Source organism: Danio rerio, chromosome 17 (genome assembly GCF_049306965.1).
Source record: "Danio rerio strain Tuebingen ecotype United States chromosome 17, GRCz12tu, whole genome shotgun sequence".
Lineage (NCBI taxonomy): Eukaryota > Metazoa > Chordata > Actinopteri > Cypriniformes > Danionidae > Danio > Danio rerio.
In genome coordinates, this window is record NC_133192.1 from 32,873,717 (window position 1) to 32,899,735 (window position 26,019).

The window sequence follows — 26,019 nt, forward strand, 5'->3', positions numbered from 1 at the left end:
TGTGCCTTTTTGTGAATTTGTATATAAAGGGGTAGTTTTCAGTTTTGTTATTCATAAACAAAACAAAAAAAAGTTTAACTTTTTGTACAATTTTCTTATGCAAACAACTTATAAGAAAAAAAAACTACATCAGCAAATAAGCATAAAAACTTTAGTTTTATGCAGGGAACGTTTTTTATTTTATATATTTTATTTTATTTATTTTTTTACAGTGGCCTTTAGTATGGTTTGCTAAAACTCTATGGGAAAAGATAGGCTATTAAAGGCACAACCTATTTTTTTATTTTTACTGCAGTCCACCACCAGGGGGCAGTCAAAATATTTTGGCTTCAGTTTTCAGTAAGAGTGACACCCCCTTAGAAAAAAAACCACCACTTTTCCACGATAAGCAATACGTCTCCCTTCAGCACATGCTACTGTATCCATTTTCTGCATTGCCTTACTGTGGGTTAAGCAAACCTGTCAACTTTGGGATGTAAAAATAAGGGATACATTTGGTGGCCAAGAGAGCTTAACATGCTGCAATTTAGGAAAGCGCATGCAATTACAAAAAGACTGGCAAAAAGTTACGAAATGATCTTCATCAATTTGACAGCACACGTGTTCCAAATTCTCACAACATAAACAACTGAAGGAATTGCAGCAATTGGTCACAACACAACAGAATGTTACAAGGAGACCCTAAAACGTGAGCTGGTTATGGAGGATATTGTTATTTAGGCTAATAAATACTGAAGGCACAGGTATCGGGTAAACAAACAAACAAACTCACCTTTCAAAGATCTCCTACAATAAGAGTTTCCAAACTCGGATTTTAGCTCCAGCTTGCCTCAACACACCTGCACGGATGTTTCTAGAAAGCCTGGTAAGAGCTTGATTAGCTAGCCCAGGTGTGTCTGATTGGGGTTGGAACTAAACTTTTCAGGACACCGGCCCTCCAGGACTGAGTTTGGGCACCCCTGTCCAACAACTTTACTGAAACATTTCCATTGTGTTTCGTTGTTTTTGTGTTGAAAAGCAGCATGTTTTATTAATGTTTGTTTTGTGAGGATTTGCAGCATGTGTGCTGTCAAACGGATGAAGATCTTTTCATAATTTGCTGGTGTTTTTAGTAATTGCATGTGTTTTCCTAAATTGTAGCTCGTTAAGCTCTCTCGGCCACCGTAGATACACTCCTTTTATGCTCATTTAAGACGAAATGTGTTTTGTTTTGAAGAAAACCCATCAAGACCGATATGTTTAGATATTATTATTAATATTATTATTTGTGTATGTCTGTTCAAACATCCACCCAAAACCCAGTGTCAACTCTCGCTTCGCTTCAAATGACGTGTACAGAATCCATTATGGAAACAGCGTCTATTTATCAATATGGATCGCATCTGACATGCGCCGCTATATGAACTGACTGTTTTGAGGATTGCAAAGGAGGGGCAATGGTGCCTGTAATGAAAAGGAAGGCAATCCCACTGTTTTTATATTTATTTTAAAGTGTTTTCATGCCTAAATAAAACGAAAGCACAGAATAAATTCACATTTAAGAGCAAGGGGCATCCCCTGGTGGTTCGGCGGTATGGGTTACATATAGTGAGGATCGGCTCTATGATATTCATAGCCACCCTTCATAGAAAATTTTTAAAAACAGGAAAATGCCTTTACAGGATGACAGCGGGATAGAATTGTAAAATAAAGGATGGTTGAAAGGTATGGGGTTAAGACATTTTACATCCGAAAAAGCAAGTGGACCAACTGGTCACCCCCTCATAAATTGTGTATCAAAAAGTGAAAGTGGTATAAATGCATATGAAATAAGGATGTAAAATAACAGTGCAAATACTAGAACACAGGCTTGAGACATCGCATGATTTGTTTAAATACTCATTAATTTGCAGTTAAAAATAAAACTTCTAGAAACGCATCTACAGTAAGCTCAGCTCAAAAATCTCAGTTCAAACCTTCTTTTATTGCTAAGTTTTAGGGTTTGCGCTGACGCAAGTGATTAGTAAATCTGGCCCTTAGTTTGAAAAGAACATAACATGAGGGCACAATTTATAACTCGCTTTAAGCTCTTAAACAAGCCTTCCAATCAAAAGGGTTTAAAGATATTGAAACAAATTCTGTCAAGCGTGTCCATTTTTGTGGGGGCTGCATTCTGGACTCTATCAAAATCTGTTTTGTTTGGCACACTCTTCAAATAAGATGGTCTCAAAAAGCGACATTGCTTCGTGTTTAGTTTCACCAAACATTAGTCACCAATTGAAGTTGCGCAACTGACAGGTTTTTCATCTAGTTAATGTGTACAGTAGGTGCAACACATTTGTACAGTGTGAGTAACGCACAATACTAGTGCATTTATAGTACAAAATGATGTTAACGGGACTGACTGCAGTGATCAATCAAGGGTGGTGTTTTTAGATTCTCTGGATGATTGTGTGGATGCAGTATATTTTATTGTTTTTACACATAAGAAGCTGAGTTATGATTTTCTCTTCCTGCACACCGCTGAAAGTGTTTCATAATCAGACGAACTTAACCTTGTGACACTATTTTGTTTAGGCAAGGAAGGCAGGTGAGTTTTGTTACAGTGTTCCCTGTGCAGTATGTTAAGAACAAATAAAACATCTGCTTGAAAATCCTTCACTGTTTCTGAAGTAATTTTCCTCCACATCAGGGTTGTAGTCAAAACATTTTATTTAAGGTTTGTCCATATTCTAACATAAAAAAATACAGGTAGTTACATGTACTTTAAAATTCACTTCATGTGATGTACATTTCTAATCTGGCTGGTTAGAAATGAGCCCCTGCAGAGTCTTCCATAAAAAGCAAGACGCATGCAGAATATTGGCAGTGATAACCGACAAAAATATTAAAACAAACACTGATAAAATAGTAAGGTTAAATATGACAGCTATATAAGGTAAGGGTTAGTTTAGTGGGTAATTAATGTTAATTAAAGAATACAGCACTCATTTTCCTGGCTAAAGTCAAGATATTTCTACCCTTCTATCCAGTTAAAACCCTACAAAAAGTAAAAGAACCTGAACGTTGAGTTGTGTGTCGTATCTACAGTATAAGGAACACTTCACTTCTTCTTTTTTAAAGGAAAATAGGCTTGTTTTACACATATCCTTTATGAAAACAGTTGATTTTCACTATTTTCAATCTATTCAGCAGATCTCAAGGTTTGGCAGGAGCACTTTTAGCTTAGCTTAGCATAAATCATTGAATTGGGTTAGACCATTAGCATCTCCCTCAAAAAAAGTTTCAATTATGATAATAATTATATAAATATGATGACTTTCTAATTTGAAGCTTGACATTTAGTTACATCATGTACTAAGACAGATGGAAAATGAAAAGTTGCTAGTTTCTAGGCCGATGTGGCTGGAACTATACTCTCATTCTGGCGTAATGATCAAGGAACTTTGCTGCTGTACCAAGGCTGCAGCAGGTGCAAGGATATTACACAGCACTGTTTCTTAGTTATGTAATATCATATCCACTGGTATTAATACCTAATGTAACTACAGAAGAGTCAAGCTTTAAATAAAAAAATGATCAAAACTCTTTTTTGAATGCTTTGAGTGAGATGCTAATAGTTTAATCTGATTCAATGATTTATGCTCAGCTGAACTTGCGATTTTACCTGGAGATTGGTTTAATAAGTTCAAAATGGTAAAACTCTTGATCTCTAGGGATGTATAAAATAAGCCTATTTTCAAAATAAAAGCGGAGTGTTCCTTTAAGTCAGTCCGTAATTCCTCTAGAAGCACAGATACATCATTCTTCCCCTTTTATGATAAATGACAGTCAAACTATTTGACTTCAACAAGACAAAAATAAAGTTAATATTGTGCTAATACACTTCTGTCTCCTTTTCTGTACGTTTGCATAAGGATCCTCTCAGCAGTCCCTGACTAAAATAATAAAAACACACACAAATAAATCTTGACACATAAAAACCTACTATATCTAACAATATCTAACAAAATACTTCAGAATAATTAATAATAAGACCTAAGAGTAGTCTCAAACCCAAACTTCTCATGCATCATATTACACACACTGAGGTGTTATGCGTTTTGTGTTTGCTGTAGCTTCTCTGCATGTAATGTAATGCACAGAAACAAAATCACAGTTAACACTGGGGCGCTAAACATGTAGAATAAGGACATTTGGAGATCAAAAGCACTTCTATTTATGCATTAAGTACTAAAAAAATAGATTGCCAAAAATGCTTATGTCTTTTAACAGCTCCCGAGAGGAGTGTATTGATGTGAAAATCAATGCAATCTCCACAGCAGCCACAACAATTGCACCCTGCATCACACGCCTCATTAACTTCTAGCATATTCTAGGGCAATACCTTTGTAAAGCCCTTGCAGTTACCTCAGTGTATCACAAACAATGCACCCCTTTAGTAAAAAGGCAACTTAATGTTTATAAACGTGTTCGTGTTTCAAGACAAAACAGAGCAAAACACCTAATCTAGTCTAAATAAATGGTCCTTAATATTCATTTCCAGTCAAAACACCCTGTAAAGTTCACCTGAACTCAGATTAAAGGTGCCTTCCACCTTGTTAACGTACTTCTGCAATCATTTCTGTATAATAATTCTCCAAAAGTTTAAAGAGACATTAAAAATGAAAATGCTTTCAAACTGTATTATCACCTTTACATTGTTCTAAATCTGTATGAGTTAGGTGTTCTTACCAATATAATGATAATGTTATATATACTAGTGTTAGCATATATACTATAGTGTTCAGTTTACTATAGGTACATGCTTCAGTGCATGTCAATTTAAATACTCAATCTCATTATTGCAGGATGGATTCTGATTGGCTGTCAATATTTCCATCAGCTGGTGAACAAAATTCATAACCAATATGTTTGTGTGTGATTGAGTTGGTACAGTATGTGTTGTGGACTTTGCTATGTGCTATTTGCAATAGCTTGGTGAACGCCCTTAGTAAGCATGGCAATCGTCTTAAGACAGGCAACACAATACACTGAAGAATGACTTCTGTATAAAAAAATAAGTCATACCGGTTTGCAACACCTTGAGGGTGGGTAAATAGTGACAGAATCTTAATTCTGAGGTGAACTGACCTTTTAAGGCCAACTTCTCAATTTGTTTTAGCTTTGTCGAATCACTAAATTTAAAAAAAGTTGAACAATCTGTTGTAATAAATTGAGTTTTACTAGATTTGATAGATTAATCATTATGTGGTGTTTGTATATATATAAAACATAATTTTCTGTTTGTGTGAGGTCTGAACATTTTCTAATAAACGCCAGCAACCTGCTGAAAAGGTAAATTGACGAAGGACATCTAAACCTACATCTATGTTCATTTCTAATGATGAGTAATCAGTAGTAAAAGACTTAGTAGTAAATAAGTGAACATCATGTGTTTTCACAGTGTTGACAGTAGACGTGAATCCAGTGTAAAAGGGCTGCCATAAGCCAAGGTGAAGTTTTCATAGAAACCATCAACCATTTTCAGGAGAGGTGTCTCTTAATGGCAAATTAATCATGTATCCTCATGTCTTTGGTGTTTTGGTATTTCACGCACTTGGATATCAACTGACAGTACTTCAAGGCTGGAATATATTACACAATATTTAACCAGATTTGTATACCAATTTTTCACTCTTGAGTCAACATTAGCTACCAAATGTCTGCTGATTTGCACAAGATCCAAAACGTTGCATGAAAGTTTGTGTAGTGTTTAATGTGTAGTGTTTAATATCTAATGAATACAATGACTTTAAAGCTTAAGATTATGGATACACTCAGTTAGAAAACAATAAACGTGTTGATCAGACTCTTGACTCCATTTGTCATTTGTCTTCTATCAATGGGGTGCATGTGTCTGGGGGATTTATGTATGGAATGATCTGGTACAGTGTGATTTTGAAAGTGAAGTTACGTGGTTTGGTGTTTACTGGAATTTTATGGGCAAAATCATGTCATCTCATTAACGTTTTGGGTGTTATCAGGTCCATTTGCAAAAAGCACATTTAGATTCAGTAACCCAAGCCCCATGTCCAAGGAACACGCTTGGGTCGAATCACTGAAGACCACTATAGTGTAGTATATTCCAGCCTTAACCTGCCACTCTGCCTGTAGCTCAGGGGTGTCCAAAACCAGCTGTTTAATCCAGCAAAGTTTTCAAATCAAGGTCTTCAGACTAATTATTGAAAACTCCAGGCAAGTGTGTTGAAGCTGGATCAGGATTTGACGCCCCAGCTCCAGCTAATCCATTGCAGTTCACATAAAAAAAACACCTCAAAACTATTCAACACCAAAAACAATAGGCATTTTCTAAGTCGGACCACTCCTCATTGCTACACAGGGGTGACACTCAGGTCTTCAGACAAGGAAAAGCCAGAATCCCTGTCCCTGGTGGGCTTCTCAGGCTGGGTGTACCTCCTTACATCCTCATGTCCATAACTGGCATGACGCTTCACCAATGGTTTGTGGGTAAAGCTGCCGGCTTGGCTGAGGGCAACCAGTGAAGATGTAGCTGCAGAGCTGGTGCTGGGCTCCAGAGATTTGGACACAACCACAGGCAAACTCTCAGTCTCGTAGCTCTGTTCATCATACGCATAGTTTACGTTGCCACATGGGAAGCTCTGAAGCTTTGCTAAGTCCATAACAGTGGCAAGTGAGACACCAGCAGCCCCTGTGGGACTCTTCCTAGAGGGAGCCGCTGTGGGAGTCAACGTAGTTTGTGAGGGTGCAGCAGATGGAGGTGGGGAAGCTGAAACATTTGCATTAACTTCTACTACAGGGTCTGTGTGCTCCGAGGTAGAGGACGGGGCAGAAACAGATGTGGGGTTGCAGGAGAGAGGCATAGACTGAGTGTGGCACAGAGCTGACTTTCCACGTCCAAAGCTCTCTAGGACCCAGGAACCGTAGGTGGGGTTCCAGAGGTTTTTAGTCTTGTTCTTTAGCTTCTGGCTGCCCGATGATGAACTACTTCTGGAGCATGGCCGATGCTCTGGGACTTGAAGCCATGGTCCTGGACAGACTCCTGAAGCAGGAACAGGCTCTGCCCAACAGGGCTCCAGTGTCTCTCGGTATGTGCCCACTTCTTGTGTGAGGTGGACTGGTCTTTGTAGCTGCAAACGGGGTTTGAGGGCCTGTGGAGTGACACTGGTGATGCTTGCTCGAGGGGAAGCATCCTGGGACAAAGAGCGGGCAACTAGAAGAGGGGTCATGCTGCCTGATCCGTCAGGGCGGATCACAGTGCCCCCTTCTTCTTCAACAGGAGGACCACACTCCACTGGAAGAGGGGTGTTGATGACATCAGGATCCTGATGGAGCAATGGATGTGAGATGAAGATGAGATTTCAAGAAGGTGACAAAAAAGTCAAATTGGAAAAACAGCACTGAGTCAGTAAATGTAATAAATCATGATTATTTTTTCTCGTTTTACATATTGTTCTGGTTTTGATTTATATACAAAAATGATTTAGAATAATATTTATTGAAAATTATGCTGTACACCCTTACAGAACAACCACATGATTCTCACATGTCAAAACACCTTAAAAACCAACACATTTGCAAATTATTCAGAACACATCGTAAATGAAATTGAAAAGTTTGGAACATCATCATTTATAAAAATTTATTTATTCGATTTCAAATATGTATCTCATGAGATCAGGACGGCACGGTGGCGCAGTGGGTAGCGCTGTCGCCTCATAGCAAGAAGGTCACTAGTTTGAGCCCCAGCTGGGTCAGTTGGCATTTCTGCGTGAAGTTGGTGTGGGATTGAAAGACATGTGTTATAGGTAAATTGGGCAAGCTAAATTGCCTGCCACATTGTATGTGTGGGTGTGAATGCAGGAGTGTATTAGTGTTTTCAAGTGCTGGGTTGAGGGTGGAAGGACATCCGCTGCATAAAACATAAGCTGGATAAGTTGGCGATTCATTCCGCTGTGGCAACCCCTGATTAATAAAGGGACTATTCCGAAAAGAAAATGAATGAATTAATAAATATGATGTGATCATTTATTCATTCATTTTCCTTTGGCTTAGTCCCTTTATTCATCAGGGGGTCAACACAGTGGAATTAATCGGCAACTTATCCAGCTTATGTTTTACATAGTGCATGCCCTTCCAGCTGCAACCCAGCACTGGGAAACATCCATTCACACACATACACTATGGCCCATTTAGTTTATCCAATTAACCTATAGCTCTTTTCTTTGGTCAACTGGAGCACCTGGAGGAAGTCCACGCTAAGACGGAGAGAATATGCAAACACCTCACAGAAATGCCAACTGATCAAGCCAAGACTCGAACCAGTGACCTTCTTATTGTGATGCGACAACACAAACCACTGAGCCACAGTATTGCCTCTCATGTGATTACTTTTTAAAAAAAAATTTAAAACCGAAACCATGTTTGTTCTGTGTTTTAAATATGCTCCAAATGTGTTCCACGTGTTTTTAGTGTAAGAATTTTATGATCATGTATGACCGTGCAGGAAGGGCGAGGCAGTGGCGCAGTGGGTAGCACGTTCGCCTCACAGCAAGAAGGTTGCTGGGTTGCTGGTTCGAACCTCGGCTCAGTTGGCATTTCTGTGTGGAGTTTGCATGTTCTCCCTGCCTTTGCGTGGGTTTCCTCCGGGTGCTCTGGTTTCCCCCACAGTCCAAAGACATGTGGTACAGGTGAATTGGGTAAGCTAAATTGTCCATAGTGTATGAGTGTGTGTGTGAATGTTTCCCAGATGGGTTGCGGCTGGAAGGGCATCCGCTGCGTAAAAAACTTGCTGGATAAGTTGGCGGTTCATTCCGCTGTGGCGACCCCGGATTAATAAAGGGACTAAGCTGACAAGAAAATGAATGAATGAATGACCTTGCAGGACATTATTGCATGTGAGGCTCATGCAGTTGCCATAAGGGTTAATACATTCTAAATTACAAAAAAAAAAAGATTTTATTGTGTACATTGAATAATTTCATGATTAGCAATTTTTCTCAGTATACGTACTGTACTAATAAATACAGTATGAAAGACTGTTTATAATGTACACAACAATATAGCAGCCGTTAAATTTTAGGAAGATGACAGTAAACACTTAGAAACTCTGCTCTCTATGCAAATAAAACGTACCTATTACTTAAATGATATACTAAATCTGTCACATTTGGTCTCTGTGTTACCTGTGTACAGTAGTTGATCCTCTCTAAAATAGTAGTGAAGTTTGGTCTGTGTTCTGGACAGTGTTGCCAACACTGTGTCATGATCCGATAACTAAAACAAAGCAAAATTTTTATTACATAACCATTATTAAAAGTAATGAGGCACATTTCATTAATGCTATCTAGTTTCTAACAGAACATTTTCAGCTATCATTTAGCTTAGACCCATGATCCACTCTCAGTCTGAGTAACAAAGCTCTTATACGGTGCTGAAGTCATTACAATTCCTAAAAAAATACTACAATTATTTTAGCATTGGAAGTGTGGGTTATTTTACACTGAACAACAAAACAGCCAAGTATTTTTATTTTTGAATTGAAAAGCTCCATTATTACAACCCATAGGAAAAACTCAAGGGAATGTGTGGCTAGTTATTCACTGCAGCAGCACTCTATATACTTACACAGGCCCAGGGCAGCTCTTAGGTGGATCCATGCGACCTCCACCAGTTACAAACTCCAGCACTTCCTGGTTAGTTTTGCAGGGATAAGGCATGTACCCAAGAGAGAAAATCTCCCACAGCAGTACCCCGAATGACCTGCAGATGGAGACAAATCGCATCCAATGACCATAATGCCTGGCTTCACATAAAAGCAGTACTACTGATCTACTAATAATATTGCATTTAACAAAATGCAGAAATGATTTAAGAAATTGAATGCATACACAGTGATTTCTACACATTTCAGTTTAAGTTAAATTAATAATTTAATTTTAGTAATTAAAGTTTATTACCAGGTGTCAGTCTTGCATGTAAAAATGCCCTCTAGGAAAGCTTCAGGTGGCATCCATTTGACTGGCAGCATGGCACGGCCACCCTTCCTATAGTAACTGGCCCTGAAAAGTATTTGTCAATGTATGAAACTCAATGCACGTGCTCATTACAATAAAAAATAAGCATGTAACATAACAAGCACCTGTAAATATCTCGGGCCATCCCGAAATCTCCAATTTTAGCCACTCTGTCTGGACCAGGACAAGTCAAAAGGCAGTTGCGAGCGGCGATGTCCCTGAAAAACACACACAGACACATACGCACTTATTGTATGTGTGCAAGACATAAAGGTCAAGAGCTGCAGGGAGTTAATGATGTCTATTGTTTCACTGAAGAGTAGTGTCCTGTCCACTCATTGAGACAACGAAGGCAACTTTAGGGCAAAGATCAGTTAGGACAATCACCTGTGGATGAAGTGGTTTTCTTCAAGGTAGCGACAGCCAAGAGCGATGTCTCTGGCCATATGAAGAAGCTCCAGCATGCTTAGAGAAGACGAATGGTTCTGGGGGAAGACAAGACAAGATTTAATACATACAGTATGTAACACTATCATCTGGGGCCTCATGTATCAACGCTGCGTACGCACAAAAACTTTGCGTACGCCAGGTTTCACGCTCAGAATCGCTCACGTTTGGATTTACTAACAATGAACTGAACGTGGGAATGTGCGCAGCTTAACGGCAGCTTTCTGGCAGGCGTACGCACATTTTTTGTGCGTGTCTGTTTTATTTCCATTAGCGACTCCTAGAGGCAGTTGTGTTAAATTCCTCTCTACAAAGTGTCTGAGCCTTGCAATGGCAGCTGTATGAGACGGGTTCAGCAGGTATATAAGGTTTCCATACCATACATTTGACCAGCTAAACATTAAAGCACAATTTGCAGCAGTCGCCTGTTTTCCCAATGTAATCTGAGCGATCTACCACACGCACATTGCTATAAAGACACTATCTGAAGATGAATTTGCATACGTGAATCAGAAACATTTCCATTCAATAAATGTGCAAATAAAATATGATGCTTATTGATATGAACTTATTGATAATTCCTACTTGTCTTTCTCGTGATAAACAGTTGGCAAAATCTGATATGTAGCGGGGGAAAAAAAAGAAAGAGTTCATCAGACGCTGGATTCGAGCCGAGCTCATGTTCGAACGTATCAATTCATGATCACAAGTGTCTTACGAGCGCGCCACTGAGACTGTTAAGCGTCCTGCAACATTTTACAGATATAAACCACACTATTTCTTTATTTTAATGCACTCAGTGCGATATGTTCAGACCCAACTGTGTTGACCGCATCAGCTAAACTCTCCCACTCTATTTTTTTCTTTTGTTGTTAATTCCGGAGAACAAACTTGCAAATAACACCGCTTTTCTCCGGTCTACCTCCGAAAGCAGCACCTCCAATTCACATTCTGTTCAAAGTTTCTCTTTTTGCTTGCTTTTGCCGTTGCTTTTTCGTTGGGTTTTGCCATTAGCATAGTCATTAGCATATTCATACGGGGGAGGAGGCAGGGAGGGGTTTGTGCTCGTGCATGTTGCGCTCAGTTTCACGTTCATTCAGATGTACAAAAGAATATGCGTGAGATTCGGCGTACGCAGTGTTTCATACATCTGAAATTTTTTCTGCGTACGCACATTTACAGCTTTGTGCGTACGCAATGTTTTAGTAAGATTTCCACGCAAGTCTTCGTACATGAGGCCCCTGGTGTTTGAAAATGTGCTTATCTTTTGAAATGTATGTGTATAATGGGGCTTAAAGCCATTGTATGGCTGTAAATGCTGTTATTCCATGCAGAAGTTCATGTACAAAAGTGTAAAAATATTGTTTTGAAATTGTATTAAAGTGTGTTGCACAATTATGAAACTTAAAATGTGCATATATTTAGTTTGCATTACACTTTTAAGCCGTTTTTATAAAAAAAAAAAAAAAAATAGAAACCTCAAAGAAAGCGCATTTAAAATCCAAAGAATGTAGGCAGATGGGTGCTATCAAAATAAATGTGATAGCATGTGTTCCCTACTAATTACATACTTTTATTAGGCACTGGCCTACAGTACATGGTCCCGGTGGGACCGTCTTTAAGGCGGCACATAATACTTGGGCCAGATTTCAAATGTAGCATTTGGCCCAGGTGCTAACAATGGATATGTGGGCTATGTTAGTTTGACCTATATTTTGACCCACGTTTAAAATATTTTTATCATTATTTTTTTTCGCTTCGAGAAAAAGCACGCCCATAAAGAGCAATGCTTCGTGGGTTTATTCATTTCATTGCAGTCGTGACACACCAACATATCTGACCCAGTTCAGGCCCAGTTCTTGGTTGTTAACTTGGCTGAAACTTGGCCCAGATATGGTTCATGTTTGCTCTTCTCTGGGAGCCAGACTTGGTCCAGTCATGTATCTTAATTCACCGCAGCATGTGGGCCAAGCAAAAGCTAGCTGTGTGGGCCAGAGCTTGGAGATATTGTGTTATTTGGGTATTTAAACAAGTAAGTAAAATCAGGAGCAAATAAAAAAACTCTCATACAGAAAATGAGTGAGAAAACAGACATGTGACATTAAACATGAAAATATTAAGATTCAGCAGACATTCAAAGAACTTACACTTCAGTCTATATAATGAGAATGTTAATGTGTTTTTGACTTTCGATGGATGTAAATTTAATGTAGTGCACTAAAATAAAGTATAAACCTGTGAAATAGCTTAAAATATGTGCTTGAATGATAAATAGCACATGTGTTAATGTTTGTTTTCTAATGCAAAGAATGTTCCTGCACATGTGGCCAAACCACCGTCATAAAAGCAAAAATGTGTGTTAACTGAGAAACATATGATAGTACAAAGTCTGAATGCACTTAAAAAGGCTCACAGTTCTGGGTCGATTGAGTCTCAAGAAGCTCTTCATGTCTCCTCCTGTCATGAGCTCCAGCAGGATGAAGCGTGGCAGGATCTGCAGACTGACGCCAATGCAGCGGACAATGTTCTGATGGCTGAACTTACTGCAGACACACAAGAAAACCCAAGTGAACTACTGACTGGAAGAACGAGTCAGCTTGATTTTCATACATCAAAACATGTCATAACAGTACTCAACCACAATTCTCAGATATGTGACCCTGGACCACAGAACCAGTCAAATTTTGGAAACGTACGAATTATAATTTTGGGATTTGTGTATTTCCTGAAAGTTAAATAAATTTGTTTTCTATTGATGTGTATTTTGTTAGGACAGGACAATATCTGGCCCAAATACAACTATTTGAATATCTGGAAAACACTAAGAAAATCCTGTTTGAATGAAGTTCTCAGCAATGCATGTTACTAATCCAAAAATGAGTTTTAATATATTTATGGTAGGAAATATTACAAAAGGCGACAAAGTGGCTCAGTGCTTGGCACTGTCGCCTCACAGCAAGAAGGTATGAAAGTAAATCAGTAGCAATACTCGAGAGCTTGCAAATGTAAATGTGAGCACTTGTGATAATAATATTTGTATGTGTAGGTTGAAATGTACACTTACAGCTCTGATGTGAACGGCTGAAATCCTCGATTTGCACACACACACAACAATCCACACACTTGTGTTTTAAATTGGAAGTTGCAGATTAATAGTTGTGTATTTGTAAAATGTCATTCACAAATACAAAGTGACAGACACACGTGTGCACGGCAAATTTGACTGCATCTTCGCTCTACAACCACACGTCGGCACTCACAACCTCTCAGATTTGTCAGTACAACTACAAATCTCCCGCGCTCTGACTTTTGCAACACATCTCCCGCGATCTCTGTAGCAGAACTCATCTGTGCACTCGCAGATGCAGAGGCGTGAGCAGCGCGGGGCGGGGCAGGTGTAAAGCTGTTTGATTGGCTGATGCCTGACCAATGAACAATGCCAGCAGCCAACAGGACTGAGGTGCAAAATAATAATTTCCCACGATTATTTCATTAGTTAGGGTTTATTTAAACTCTTTTCTGAAGAGATTCTTGTTAAAAATCATAAATTCTGTGGAAATGTACATACCAGTAAAAGAGCAGCAAAGCCAGTTTATTGGCTAGAGCCAGCCAATGAGATGGGGCGTTTCTGTTTGTCAGCACACAGGGCAGCTCACGTTGTTGGAGGCCTCGAGCAATCAGAGGGTAAGTTATGATTTTTAATAATTATCTATATGGTCAATACTGTTAGCTAAGCTAAGGACTGTGCTGGGTGCTTCTCTTGTTTGTTTCTTATATAAGAAAACAGTTATGAGTTATCTAGGAGCTGCTTTCAACCATGTTATATGGTTCTAAAGATACGATTCAACCCACATGAAATAAGAAGTTGTAATAGTATTTATAGTAAATAATATTACGTTTTTGAACCATACTAACTATAATAAACTGTATTATACTGTATATATTGCAGTATCTACAACTTTGTTAATGAATGCAACAGCACACTGTCATATTAACTAGCATGAACTTTAATGAATTGAAGTATACTTTATATGTAAAACCTAATACGTTTTAACGCAGTTTCATTTCTTTCTAATTTATACATCTACATGCATTACATCTGATTTAGGTCCACAACTTGCATCCTTCAACATGATATGTGTGTTCAAAGGAAGAGCAACTAGGTGAGGGAGACAGTGTCCATCGCTCGGCTGAGGGTCCACTTTGAGCATCTCATCTGCAGGGTTAAGCAACATAAGCTGAACAGTCATCATCTCTCTCTATTACAGCGAGCATCAACCAGCTTTACACAATGGCTTGCTTTCTGACCATTAGTAAAGGCTTGAGCAAATGATTAAAGAGGAGATAACATTTGATGGGTAATGATGAAGTTGGATTTACCACCTCCATCTCATTATGAACAAGGAAAAACCCTGAAATATTTCAATACAAGTAACTAGACATTTGCACTGCACTTATTTGGACTGTAAATTTTATTTGACAAATTACATTCCCTTACAGAACAGGTGTCAAACTCAGTTTCTGGAGGGCTGCAGCTTTGCAAAGTTTAGTTCTAACCCTAATTAAACACACCTGGTCAAACTAATTGAGTCCTTCAGGTTTGTTTGAAACTTTCACTTAAGTGTTTTGAAGCAGGGTTGCAACTAAAAACGTGCAGGGTTACGGCCCTTCAGGAACTGAGTTTGACACCCCTACCTTATAGTAAAGTGTAAAAATACTACATTAAACAATTATCAAAATAAAAGTTGTGTGTGTGGGTGAGTGTGTGTTTTGTTCAAATCTGTAGTCATCTTGGCAGGTAAAAAGAGAAAATAAAGTCGGCTTCCTCTTGAATGATCTGAATCATTTTGAAGTGTTTGTAGATTAGTTGCACCTAGTTGCTCTTCCTTTGAACACACATATCATGTTGAAGGATGCAAGTTGTGGACCTAAATCAGATGTAATGCATGTAGATGTATAAATTAGAAAGAAATGAAACTGCGTTAAAACGTATTAGGTTTTACATATAAAGTATACTTCAATTCATTAAAGTTCATGCTAGTTAATATGACAGTGTGCTGTTGCATTCATTAACAAAGTTGTAGATACTGCAATATATACAGTATAATACAGTTTACTATAGTTAGTATGGTTCAAAAACGTAATATTATTTACTATAAATGCTATTACAACTTCTTATTTCATGTGGGTTAAATCGTATCTTTAGAACCATATAACATGGTTGAAAGCAGCTCCTAGATAACTCATAACTGTTTTCTTATATAAGAAACAAACAAGAGAAGCACCCAGCACAGTCCTTAGCTTAGCTAACAGTATTGACCATATAGATAATTATTAAAAATCATAACTTACCCTCTGATTGCTCGAGGCCTCCAACAACGTGAGCTGCCCTGTGTGCTGACAAACAGAAACGCCCCATCTCATTGGCTGGCTCTAGCCAATAAACTGGCTTTGCTGCTCTTTTACTGGTATGTACATTTCCACAGAATTTATGATTTTTAACAAGAATCTCTTCAGAAAAGAGTTTAAATAAACCCTAACTAATGAAATAATCGTGGGAAATTATTATTTTGCACCTCAGTCCTGTTGGCTGCTGGCATTGTTCATTGGTCAAGCATCAGCCAATCAAACAGCTTTACACCTGCCCCGCCCCGCGCTGCTCACGCCTCTGCATCTGCGAGTGCACAGATGAGTTCTGCTACAGAGATCGCGGGAGATGTGTTGCAAAAGTCAGAGCGCGGGAGATTTGTAGTTGTACTGACGAATCTGAGAGGTTGTGAGTGCCGACGTGTGGTTGTAGAGCGAAGATGCAGTCAAATTTGCCGTGCACACGTGTGTCTGTCACTTTGTATTTGTGAATGACATTTTACAAATACACAACTATTAATCTGCAACTTCCAATTTAAAACACAAGTGTGTGGATTGTTGTGTGTGTGTGCAAATCGAGGATTTCAGCCGTTCACATCAGAGCTGTAAGTGTACATTTCAACCTACACATACAAATATTATTATCACAAGTGCTCACATTTACATTTGCAAGCTCTCGAGTTTCGCAACTGATTTACCTTCATAAGAAGGTTGCTGTTTCGAGTCCTGGCTAGGTCAGTTGGCATTTCTGTGTGTAGTTTGTATGTTCTCCCCGTGTTGGCGTGGGTTTCCTCCGAGTGCTCAGGTTTCTCCCACAGTCCAAAAACATGCGCTATAGGTGAATTTAAAAAGCTACATTGGCCATAGTGTATGTGTGTTTATGTGAGAGAGTATGGGTGTTTCCAAGTACTGGGTTGCAGCTGGAAGGGTATCTGTGTAAAACATATGCTGGATAAGTTGGTGGTTTAATCCGCTGTGGCGACCTCTGATGAATAAAGGGACTAAGCCAAATGAATGAATGAATAAATATTCATAAATATTTTCATGGAACATGGTCTTTACTTCATATTTTAATAATGTATTGTAGGTATTAAAGAAAAATATCATTCTGACCAATACAATGGATTTTTGTCAAAAGCAAAGCAGTGCAACAAAAGACTGGTTTTGTGGTCCAGGTTCACATATGGTCATTCAAATGGGCTCTGTGTTTAACTGTTGAAAAGTAAATAATTTTGTTTATACTGGTCAGCACTGAAAGACTAGTGGTCTGAGCACCGTAACACAATGCCACTGTGCTGCAGGTATCCTGAGTTCAAGTCCCAGCTTTCTGACCTTTCCCAGTCCTATATATATAATATATATATATTGGAAGTAAAATTGGTGAAAAAGTAGAGGTATAGGACCGGGAAAGGTCAGAAAGCTGGGAACATGTTCAATACAGTCTTCACAAAGTTATTAGCCTCAAAATGTTATACAATATATACAGTGGAAGTCTGAATTATTAGTCCCCCTTTGAATTTTTTTTCTCTGTTGTTAAATATTTCCCAAATTATGTTTAACAGAGGAAATAAATTTTTACAGTATAACTTATATTTTTTTCTTCTGGAGAAAGTCTTATTTGTTTTATTTTGACTACAATAAAAGCAGTTTTTAATTATTTAAACACCATTTTAAGGACAAAATTATTAGCCATTTTAGGCTATATTTTTTTTCGATAGTCTATATATCATTATAAATTAACTTGCCTAATTACCCTAACCTGCCCAGTTAAACAAATTAACCTACTTAAGCCTTTAAATGTCACTTTAAGCTGTATAGAAGTGTCTTGAAAAATATCTAGTAAAATATTATTTACTGTCATCATGGCAAAGATAAAATAAATCACTTATTAGAAATGAGTTATTAAAACTATTATGTTTAGAAATGTGCTGTAAAAAAATCTTCCCTCCATTAAAAAGAAAACAGAGGAAAAAAATAAAGAGGGGGGCTAATAATTCTGACTTCAACTATATATATATCCCAGCACTCCAATGAATAAAGCTCAGTAGTACTAAAATCATTAGTATGAGCCCTCATTTTCTACAAGATTTATATAAAACAGGAACTAAATTTATTTATGCCCGTGTTCATGCATGTATTCATAAATAAATAAATAAATACATGAACACATAAACAAATGTATTTACATAAATTCCTAACTAACTAAATGAACTGACTAACTAAATAAATACTGTATTTGATTGGGGTTCATTCACATAAATATGCAATATTACATCATTTATTTATACCTAAATCTCAGGATTTCTGCACAAAGCCAAATCTAAATCAAAACATCCGCTGGTAGGAAATCACCAGTCTAACCCATGCGAATGAAGTATGAAGGATATGATGTTGTTCATTAACAACAGTATGATTTGCATAGAAAACATCTGTCTTGCCTGACTCAAAGAGGATGCCACAGCCTAAAAACAAACAACAGATGTGATCTAATCGCAGATTACATTTAAAACAAAAGGAACAGCTTTTATAGTCTCAAGTTTTGGTGACTGAGAGCAGAGGATTGGAATGACAATGCCCGATCGCCCCTTTTTCTGTCTGTCGCACACATGTTCTGTATAATCCAGCCAAAAATACCTCATGATCAGAGCCTCCATTAGGAAATCCATCTCGTCCTGCTCAGAGCAGATTTCTGGAAGAGTCTGAGGGATGGAGAAAGATGAAAAACAGGATCAATTAACAGAAACCAGAAACCACTTTCAAAGGCAGATCTGGCAACCCTCACCTTTATAGCGACTTGCATGGCTGTGTTTTCTCCATTCATACCCAAAACCTGTCCTTCATACACTTCCCCAAAGGCACCGTGTCCCAACGCCCTACAGAAAGAGAGATATTATTACTTACAAGTGCAAACGCTGAGCTCATTTCCATTTCATTCACATCCTCACAGAGATATTAAAGCAATATTTAATAGGCTGAATTTGATGCATACTGCAAACATCCAAACTGTCAGCACATTTTCTTTCTTAGTTTTTTATATAGTTATGAAAAGTCAACATTAGCGCTTTCTGTTATTCAACAGCATGTCAGATTTGCTGTCAACAGAGCTCAACTAACCCTGGATATTATTTCTGCCAAGGCTGCTTGTCCACAAAAGCATTTTCAAATTATATTGTATGAATTATTTTCAATGAAATTGCTGTTTTAGAAGAAAAGCAAAACAGTTGGATGCCAAAAGGTGAAGAATGACCAAAGTTTTGCATAAACAACGCTTATCCAGTGGCATTTCGGCACTCCCCGCTTACCCCTCTTTTGTGGCCCCCATTCTCAAGACATTTACAAACCACATGGAATTTTTATTATTATTTTTTTTTTAAAAACAAGAGTTTTGAATGATGTCTTGCATTTATCTATGCAACCAAATAGATAGTCTAAATAGACTTAGTCTTCAATCACAGAGCCCACCTTCATCGTGCTCTTGCAATGATATTTTACTGTAAAGAAATGTTCCTGTAGCCTACATATAAACTCATTTTATATTGTGTCAGGCTGCTAATAAGCCTGTTTATTCTGCAAGAACAACCGTGTACATGTACATTATGTTTTACATATTTATATTTTTACAGTACTTTTGATTTAAAAACATAAGAGACTCATTCATTCATTTATTTCAGTTCGGCTTAGTCCCTTATTTATCAGGGGTCGCCACAGCGCAATGAACCGCAAACTATTCCAAAATATGTTTTACTCAGCGGATGCCCATCCAGCCGAAACCCATTACTTGGAAACACTGATGAATTCACACACACACACACTGATGCACTACAGCCAAATTTGTTTACCCAATTCACTAAACATCTAAACATAGACATCTTGGCTAAAACAAGGTTGCATTCATGCAGTGTAAACATAATAGATGCAATAGAATAGCCCAAAACTAGAATAGTCAAATCAAATACACATGAATATACAACTAAACGTGAATTCAGTCTAATCTGTCTGATGATTAGACTAAATGTGGGCTATTTTAAGACATCTATTAGATTTTCACTGACCAAATACCAAGTTTAGCCTTATTTTAGCCAAGACATCCATGCTAGATGTCTATTAAATGTCTATTAAATGCAAAGTTGCTTGGTGGGTATCTGCAAGCTATGTCCAAGGCAGCATATACCTGAGGAGGGTGATGTTTTTACGCGGCACTTCCTTCAGTTCACTCAGAGAGGCTGCCTTTCCGAAATAACCATAGTTGGGGTTGTAGTCGGTCATGATGGTGGACGAGCGAATTTTGCTAAGCTTGTACTCTGGACTCTGCAGTCGAATCCTGACCGCATGCAGGTGGTTCTTCTTACGATAATATACTGCAAAAAGCCAAACACACACACACACACCAAGAATCAGCCAAAGTCATCATGCTTTTAAGAAGTTTTCTTCAGCCATAAATCCACTGCCTCAATTTGCATAATTGTTCATCTCAGAGTGCGATGTAGATAAGATTGTCAATATAGGCTTTCATGATGGTAATTTTCTAAGAGATACAGAACAACCAAGTGCACTTATTTCTTCCCTTGGAATTCTATCAAATTGTGCATTTTAAAGCCACTCGGATGAGGACTCAAGCTCTGGGCCTGGTTGCATGAAACCCTTATGCTAACAAACCCTTTACGGTTAAGGGTACCCTTAGTGAAAATTGAGATGCAAAAATTTTAAATTCAAATTAAATTCAAATTATATAAAGATTATATAATGTATATTTAAAGCAATTGTCAAATAATTCAAACCAAGAGCAATATATTTTGGTACAATGTATCATGCACAAGCATCAATGTTCCTTACTGTTTTTTCCAGAATTTCTTTATAGTTTGCCATTTTTTGTTTTTTGAACTCACCACTGCATTTTCATACTTTTTCACTACCTTTACTGTTCTACTTGCCAGCAAGATTTCAGGCTTTCATTCTGTGCAAATGAATAACTTCTGAATTATAGCGACTTTGGAGAGTTTATTCATGTTGCATATATATATATAAATAATTTAGCCTTTCTGTCCAGTTTGGTTAAATGTTTGTATTCTGTGATGTTTACTTTCTAAGTACAACTGTGCTTTTAGAAAATTTGGTTCATTGTCCTTACTGTAAAATGTAGTAACTATAGTAACCATGGCACATATTGCCGTGTGTTGACAGAAATTACAGTGCAACACAAAGTAAAATCACCTACTTTAGGTATGGATGACAGTTTAGTTTGTCGCAACACTCTAAATATAATATCTTGCCCCAGGGATTTTTCTCCCTTAGGGAGACCCCTGAGTTAAACAACTGAAAGCATTTCATGCAAGCGGGCTGTGGGTCTGTCTAAAGGATGTTGGGCAGGGTGGACTCACCCTCTGTGGAGGCTGCCCGTGTCCCCGATGCAGGTTGGTAGTCTGCTGGGGAGGAGGGCGCTGCGTGGAGGTGAGAGGTCCGCTTTTGCCCATCGGGCTGCTGGCGCAGAGGCGCGAAGCGAAGCTGGGGTGAGAAGGGGGGAAACCCAAGAATAGACTACCAGCCTGCATGGGGGAGAGCTCAGGGGAAGACACACAATTAGCGTCCAGCCAAGCTCTTATATCCAAGGACCCAGAGAACTCGCTCTGATACTTACTTGAGCTTTGAGGTCATGTCAAATGCCGAAAATAAAAAATCATTGGCAAAATTTTGTTGGTCTCCTTTAGATCTGTTACTTTGCAAGCACCTATAGTGCAACCAATCCAACTGCAGGTCCATTTAAGTGCAGTGTGTGATTTTATAGATGGTCCCCTACCTATTATTTTTCTGATTTCAAATTCTCAAAACTGATGTTTACATTGACACAATTTACAGTCTGTTCAAGGCACATATTTTACCAATGTACATGATCTCTGGGATCAAACCCATGACTATTGAATATGTCTAATTGTGTAGACACTGTTTTTATAAACATTCCTAAAAGAAAAGTTTACCTAAAAATTTAAATAACCTTATAATTTACTCATCCTTAAACCAACCTAGTTGGTAGTTCTATGACTTGAGTATCTTTCAGATCAACGCTTCTGGTTTAGTTTTACATTTTATCCTGGCTCTTCTATGCTGTATAAAGGTGTGGGGTAGTGGACCTTATTTGAAGCTTTTTTTTAAAAAATGAAACTAGCCACGAATACAATCCTGCAGTCAGATGTTTTAATGTTATAGTCAGTAGGCAGTTAAAAAAGGTCTAGGTCTAAAGGTGACCATCAAAATACAGTTACTGTAACCACGTTTTTTGAAAACATGCATGAGTGTTTTGGAAGTTGTGTCTTTATTTATTTTACAATTACATACAAAACAGGTCAAGGCACAGCATTTTATAGTTAGTGCACAAGTCAAACAGACAATACACTGTTTTTAAACAGAACATAAAGAGGCTACTTGATATTAAACATAGTCAATAAAAACTAAAGCACTTATACTAATGACAGTCCATTGCATACACAGAGTTTGAGCACACTGGAAGGCTGTTAGTTTAAGGCACATCTCGATTACATTAAGGATTTGGCCAATTGATTCACTGGGGTTAAATCTGGTTTATAACCAGAAAGATAATTATAATGATGACTATTGCACCCAATCCAATACAAAATATTGTTGTGTTATGAGCACAAGATGGCGTTTAGCTATCCAGAGCTTATTGACCTTTTTATTTTTATTAAGGTTTTTGGCCCATGTCTTGGATTAAATTACATACTAACAACAATCAAGTGATTAAAAAAATAATACTAATAATGATAACCTATGGACAAAAGGGTAACCAGGTGGTTAATGCTGATTGGCTGTGGATGTTTTATGATGTTAAGTGCTAATGTTATTACAGTGGTATGAACTCCCCTATTATTTTACACTTAGAGTCATTGTTTGATTTATTTATTTACATGTTTTCATTTACCATTATGGTGGTTTAAGCAGATTAAGCTGATGGTAAAACAACATTTTTTTAATATCTAACCAATTTACTAATCTTACTGCATACACTGTCATTCAAGTCTATGAAATTTCAAATGTAATGTTATAGGGGGAAAGGTACTGGTTATTTCTAAATGTTGATTATAGATTATATTAATTATAGCCAATGATTATATGTAATATGTATTTAAATAATAAGTCAAATCAATATAGCTTATTGGAAGTATTGAAAATTGTATATTTACAATTTCTATTGAATAATAATACAAAATATTTGATAATTTTATGATATCTTCTTAAAGTTGCTCACATTTATAGGGACAGTGCGCTATGACACTTATTATTCCCTCACTGTCCTCTGATGGAAAATAAACTTTCTTATTTTTCCTTTTTTGGAAGCACAAAATATAGTCGCAAGTACAAAACACACAAATGAAATAGCAGCAATTATAATGAATATACTATTCAGCACACATATTTTAAAAAAAGCCTTCAGGCTACAGTTAGCTTTGATATTAATTTGGCTTAATTGTTTATTTACATGCATTAATGTGTTAAGGTTAATGACAGTCCCTGTCTTAGTTCCCTACTCATTCCACCAAATGGGGTTGTGCAACACTACATATAGTAGTTAGATCTGCAAACTCAAGCAAGCAGTTTGTACAAATATTAAAAACACACTGTCCAAAAGCAAAGATCAAAACTGTCTGTTTTGTTGTTTATTCATTATTAACTGAAATGAACCAAACAGTAGAACAGTAAAAGAATATATTGTGAATACTGCTGCAGGTAGCTTATTTAGCAGAGCTTAATGTTTGCATAAACATACTGAATTTGAACTTCTTACAAATGGGTTTAAGTGAAATAAGATTCACAATTTTGGATTGGTAATAGTTGTAAATATTTTTTATAAAGTAATGTTTTATCACAAAAATGTAATGCTGTAAAATACTTGACATATACAATAAAATAATTAATTATTGTGGTGTAATGAAATTTGTCACACGATGCTTCAGAAATAATTCTAATATGTTGATTTGCTGCTCAAGGAACATTAATAATGTTATATAATGTTATAATTACTTAATGTTTACTTCACATTTTAATTCATATATATTTTAAGTACATTTTTAATGTCTTCTTGTTGAATAAAAAAACAACAAGAAAAATAAAACTCAAATAAAATAAAAATACTGATTCCAAACATTTGTATGGTAGCATACAGCAGGGAAAATAAGTATTGAACAAATCACCATTTTTCTCAGAAAAAATCAAATTGTCTGTTAAAATCATCAAATTCTCGGGTGCTGCTTACTAGAAATTTTCACTGGATGTTGGTAACAAAAAATCTATATATGCAAAGAAAACAAATCTAAGTAGTTTACAAATTAAGTTATGCATAATAAAATGAAATGACATAGGGAAAAAGTATTGAACACACGAAGAAAGGGTGGTGTACCTAGGCAGTGAAAACCCAGACTGCAACTGAAATCTCAGTAGTTATTCATCAACTCTTGGCTCTTTGTTACTGTAAATGAATATTTGCTTATTTCAACATCTACAGTACAATAGAAAGTTGATAAAAATGAAACCACGATGGATGTTTTAACAAAACAATGATCCAAAACACAGCCAAGGAAACTCTCAAATGCTTTCAGTTAAAGTGAATCAAGCAGTAGAATGGCCCGGACAATCACCGGATTCGAATCCAATAGAAAATACAAAATAAAGATCAGATTTGATAGACAAGACCCACAGAACTGCAAATGGTTTCTGCAGGTTTCTTTAAATCAAATTTAAGACTTTTTTCAAGACCCTTTTAATACCATTATAAAGGAAATTTTACACTTACTGTATACAGGGCTAAACACTAAGGATTTTTTATAATGGCCTGGTTACTTCTGCAAATAGTTTTTGTATTTGCAATTCAATTCAATTGTTTTTGCAATTCAAAATTTAAATATAAAAAAAAAGAAGTTTTGAGATGGATTTTAGGTGATTGGGTGTCGGCCGGATTGGGTAGCTTTATTTGGACAAAGCAAAATTAAGACATGGTTAAAATGATTTAAGATCTAAAACACAATAAATCAGTGAATTAAAAACATTTTAAAAGATTTTAAGACCCCGCGGACAGCTGCCATCATCAAAAAGGCCTTTTATTTAAAGTATTAAACATATTTCAGCAGTTCAGTACTTTCTCCTTGTGCCATTTCATTGCTATTACACGATTGCAAATAATTGTCAGTTTTTTTTATTTATTTATTTTTTTATATTTGTATTGTATGGATTTTTACCAAAATTTGGTCCCATTCCATGTCAACAGCTCCATTAGAAATATGATTTCCAGGAAAATACATGACATGTTCAATACTTACTGAATACTTCCCTGCTGTATACAGAACCTGCATATCAATTGCTGTTTCTTCAACAGTATTAAAGTGCCACTGAAATTCGAAATATGAAATTTCGTCACATACTAATTGTCCCTTAAAAGTTTAATTTCATGTCACAGTTCAGTTCATTTCACATATTCTACATTGATTTTGTAACATTAATGCCAATGAGGTTCCGACGATTTACCTTAAGTGTACTACATTTACACATAATTACGAGGGGAGTCATGAAAACATCACTTGTAATTTCTCTGCATGTTCTCACAATTACAGGTCCTACTGGCTCTAAAAGCACTGATGCTGAGCTTTCGGTGTTGTGTTCTTCAGGGAAATGCACTCGTACATGACTAAATGTGTCCTGTAACGTCATGAGCAGATAATAACAGCGGCATGTCATAGGCGGTGGAATGTGGAGGGCACCGAATTAACGCAGAACTGGAAGAGTCTCTTACTGAGAGTCAGGCTGGCACAGGTCAGAACGACACCGGTCACCACTGTGGACACGATCCCTGCCATGATGAAGACCAGGGATGGAGGCCCGTCTGCCAGAGAGCCCATAGGAACCACTAGAGGAGGACACACCAAGGGAGAGGAGTTGTGTTGGAGATGTTTGTTGATAAATTGGCAGAGGCTGTGTTTGGTACCTGCGCAGGTGACGTTGTCTGGTGCCAGAACCTCGTCGCTGTCGCAGAGGCACAGGATGAGCTTGGTGTCTTCATCGCGCTTGCAGCTCTGGGTTTTACAGTGGCTGCAGTTCAGATAGACCACAATTTCAGCTTCGCCGTGACTCTCCATGGCTAGGGAACATGAAGATTGACAAAAAAAAATTATGTTTGACGAAACTGCTT

At 37.3% G+C, this 26,019-nt stretch overlaps 1 protein-coding gene across 3 annotated transcripts in view; it reads right to left on the reverse strand.

The window, feature by feature from the left end:
* Positions 1–2,673: 2,673 nt before the first annotated feature.
* ltk (leukocyte receptor tyrosine kinase) overlaps positions 2,674–26,019 on the reverse strand; it is a 227,415-nt gene continuing 204,069 nt past the window's right edge. For 2 of the 3 annotated variants that reach the window (XM_073927390.1, XM_005158786.6), the window contains exons 18-29: positions 25,816–25,968; positions 25,624–25,737; positions 20,002–20,188; positions 18,613–18,703; positions 18,465–18,529; positions 12,877–13,006; positions 10,404–10,501; positions 10,142–10,234; positions 9,960–10,061; positions 9,628–9,762; positions 9,186–9,276; positions 2,674–7,325 (exon numbers count right to left, since the gene is read on the reverse strand). In XM_073927390.1, coding sequence (XP_073783491.1) covers positions 6,354–7,325; positions 9,186–9,276; positions 9,628–9,762; positions 9,960–10,061; positions 10,142–10,234; positions 10,404–10,501; positions 12,877–13,006; positions 18,465–18,529; positions 18,613–18,703; positions 20,002–20,188; positions 25,624–25,737; positions 25,816–25,968 — 2,231 coding nt within the window. In that variant the 3' untranslated portion in view covers positions 2,674–6,353. 3 annotated transcript variants of the gene reach the window in all.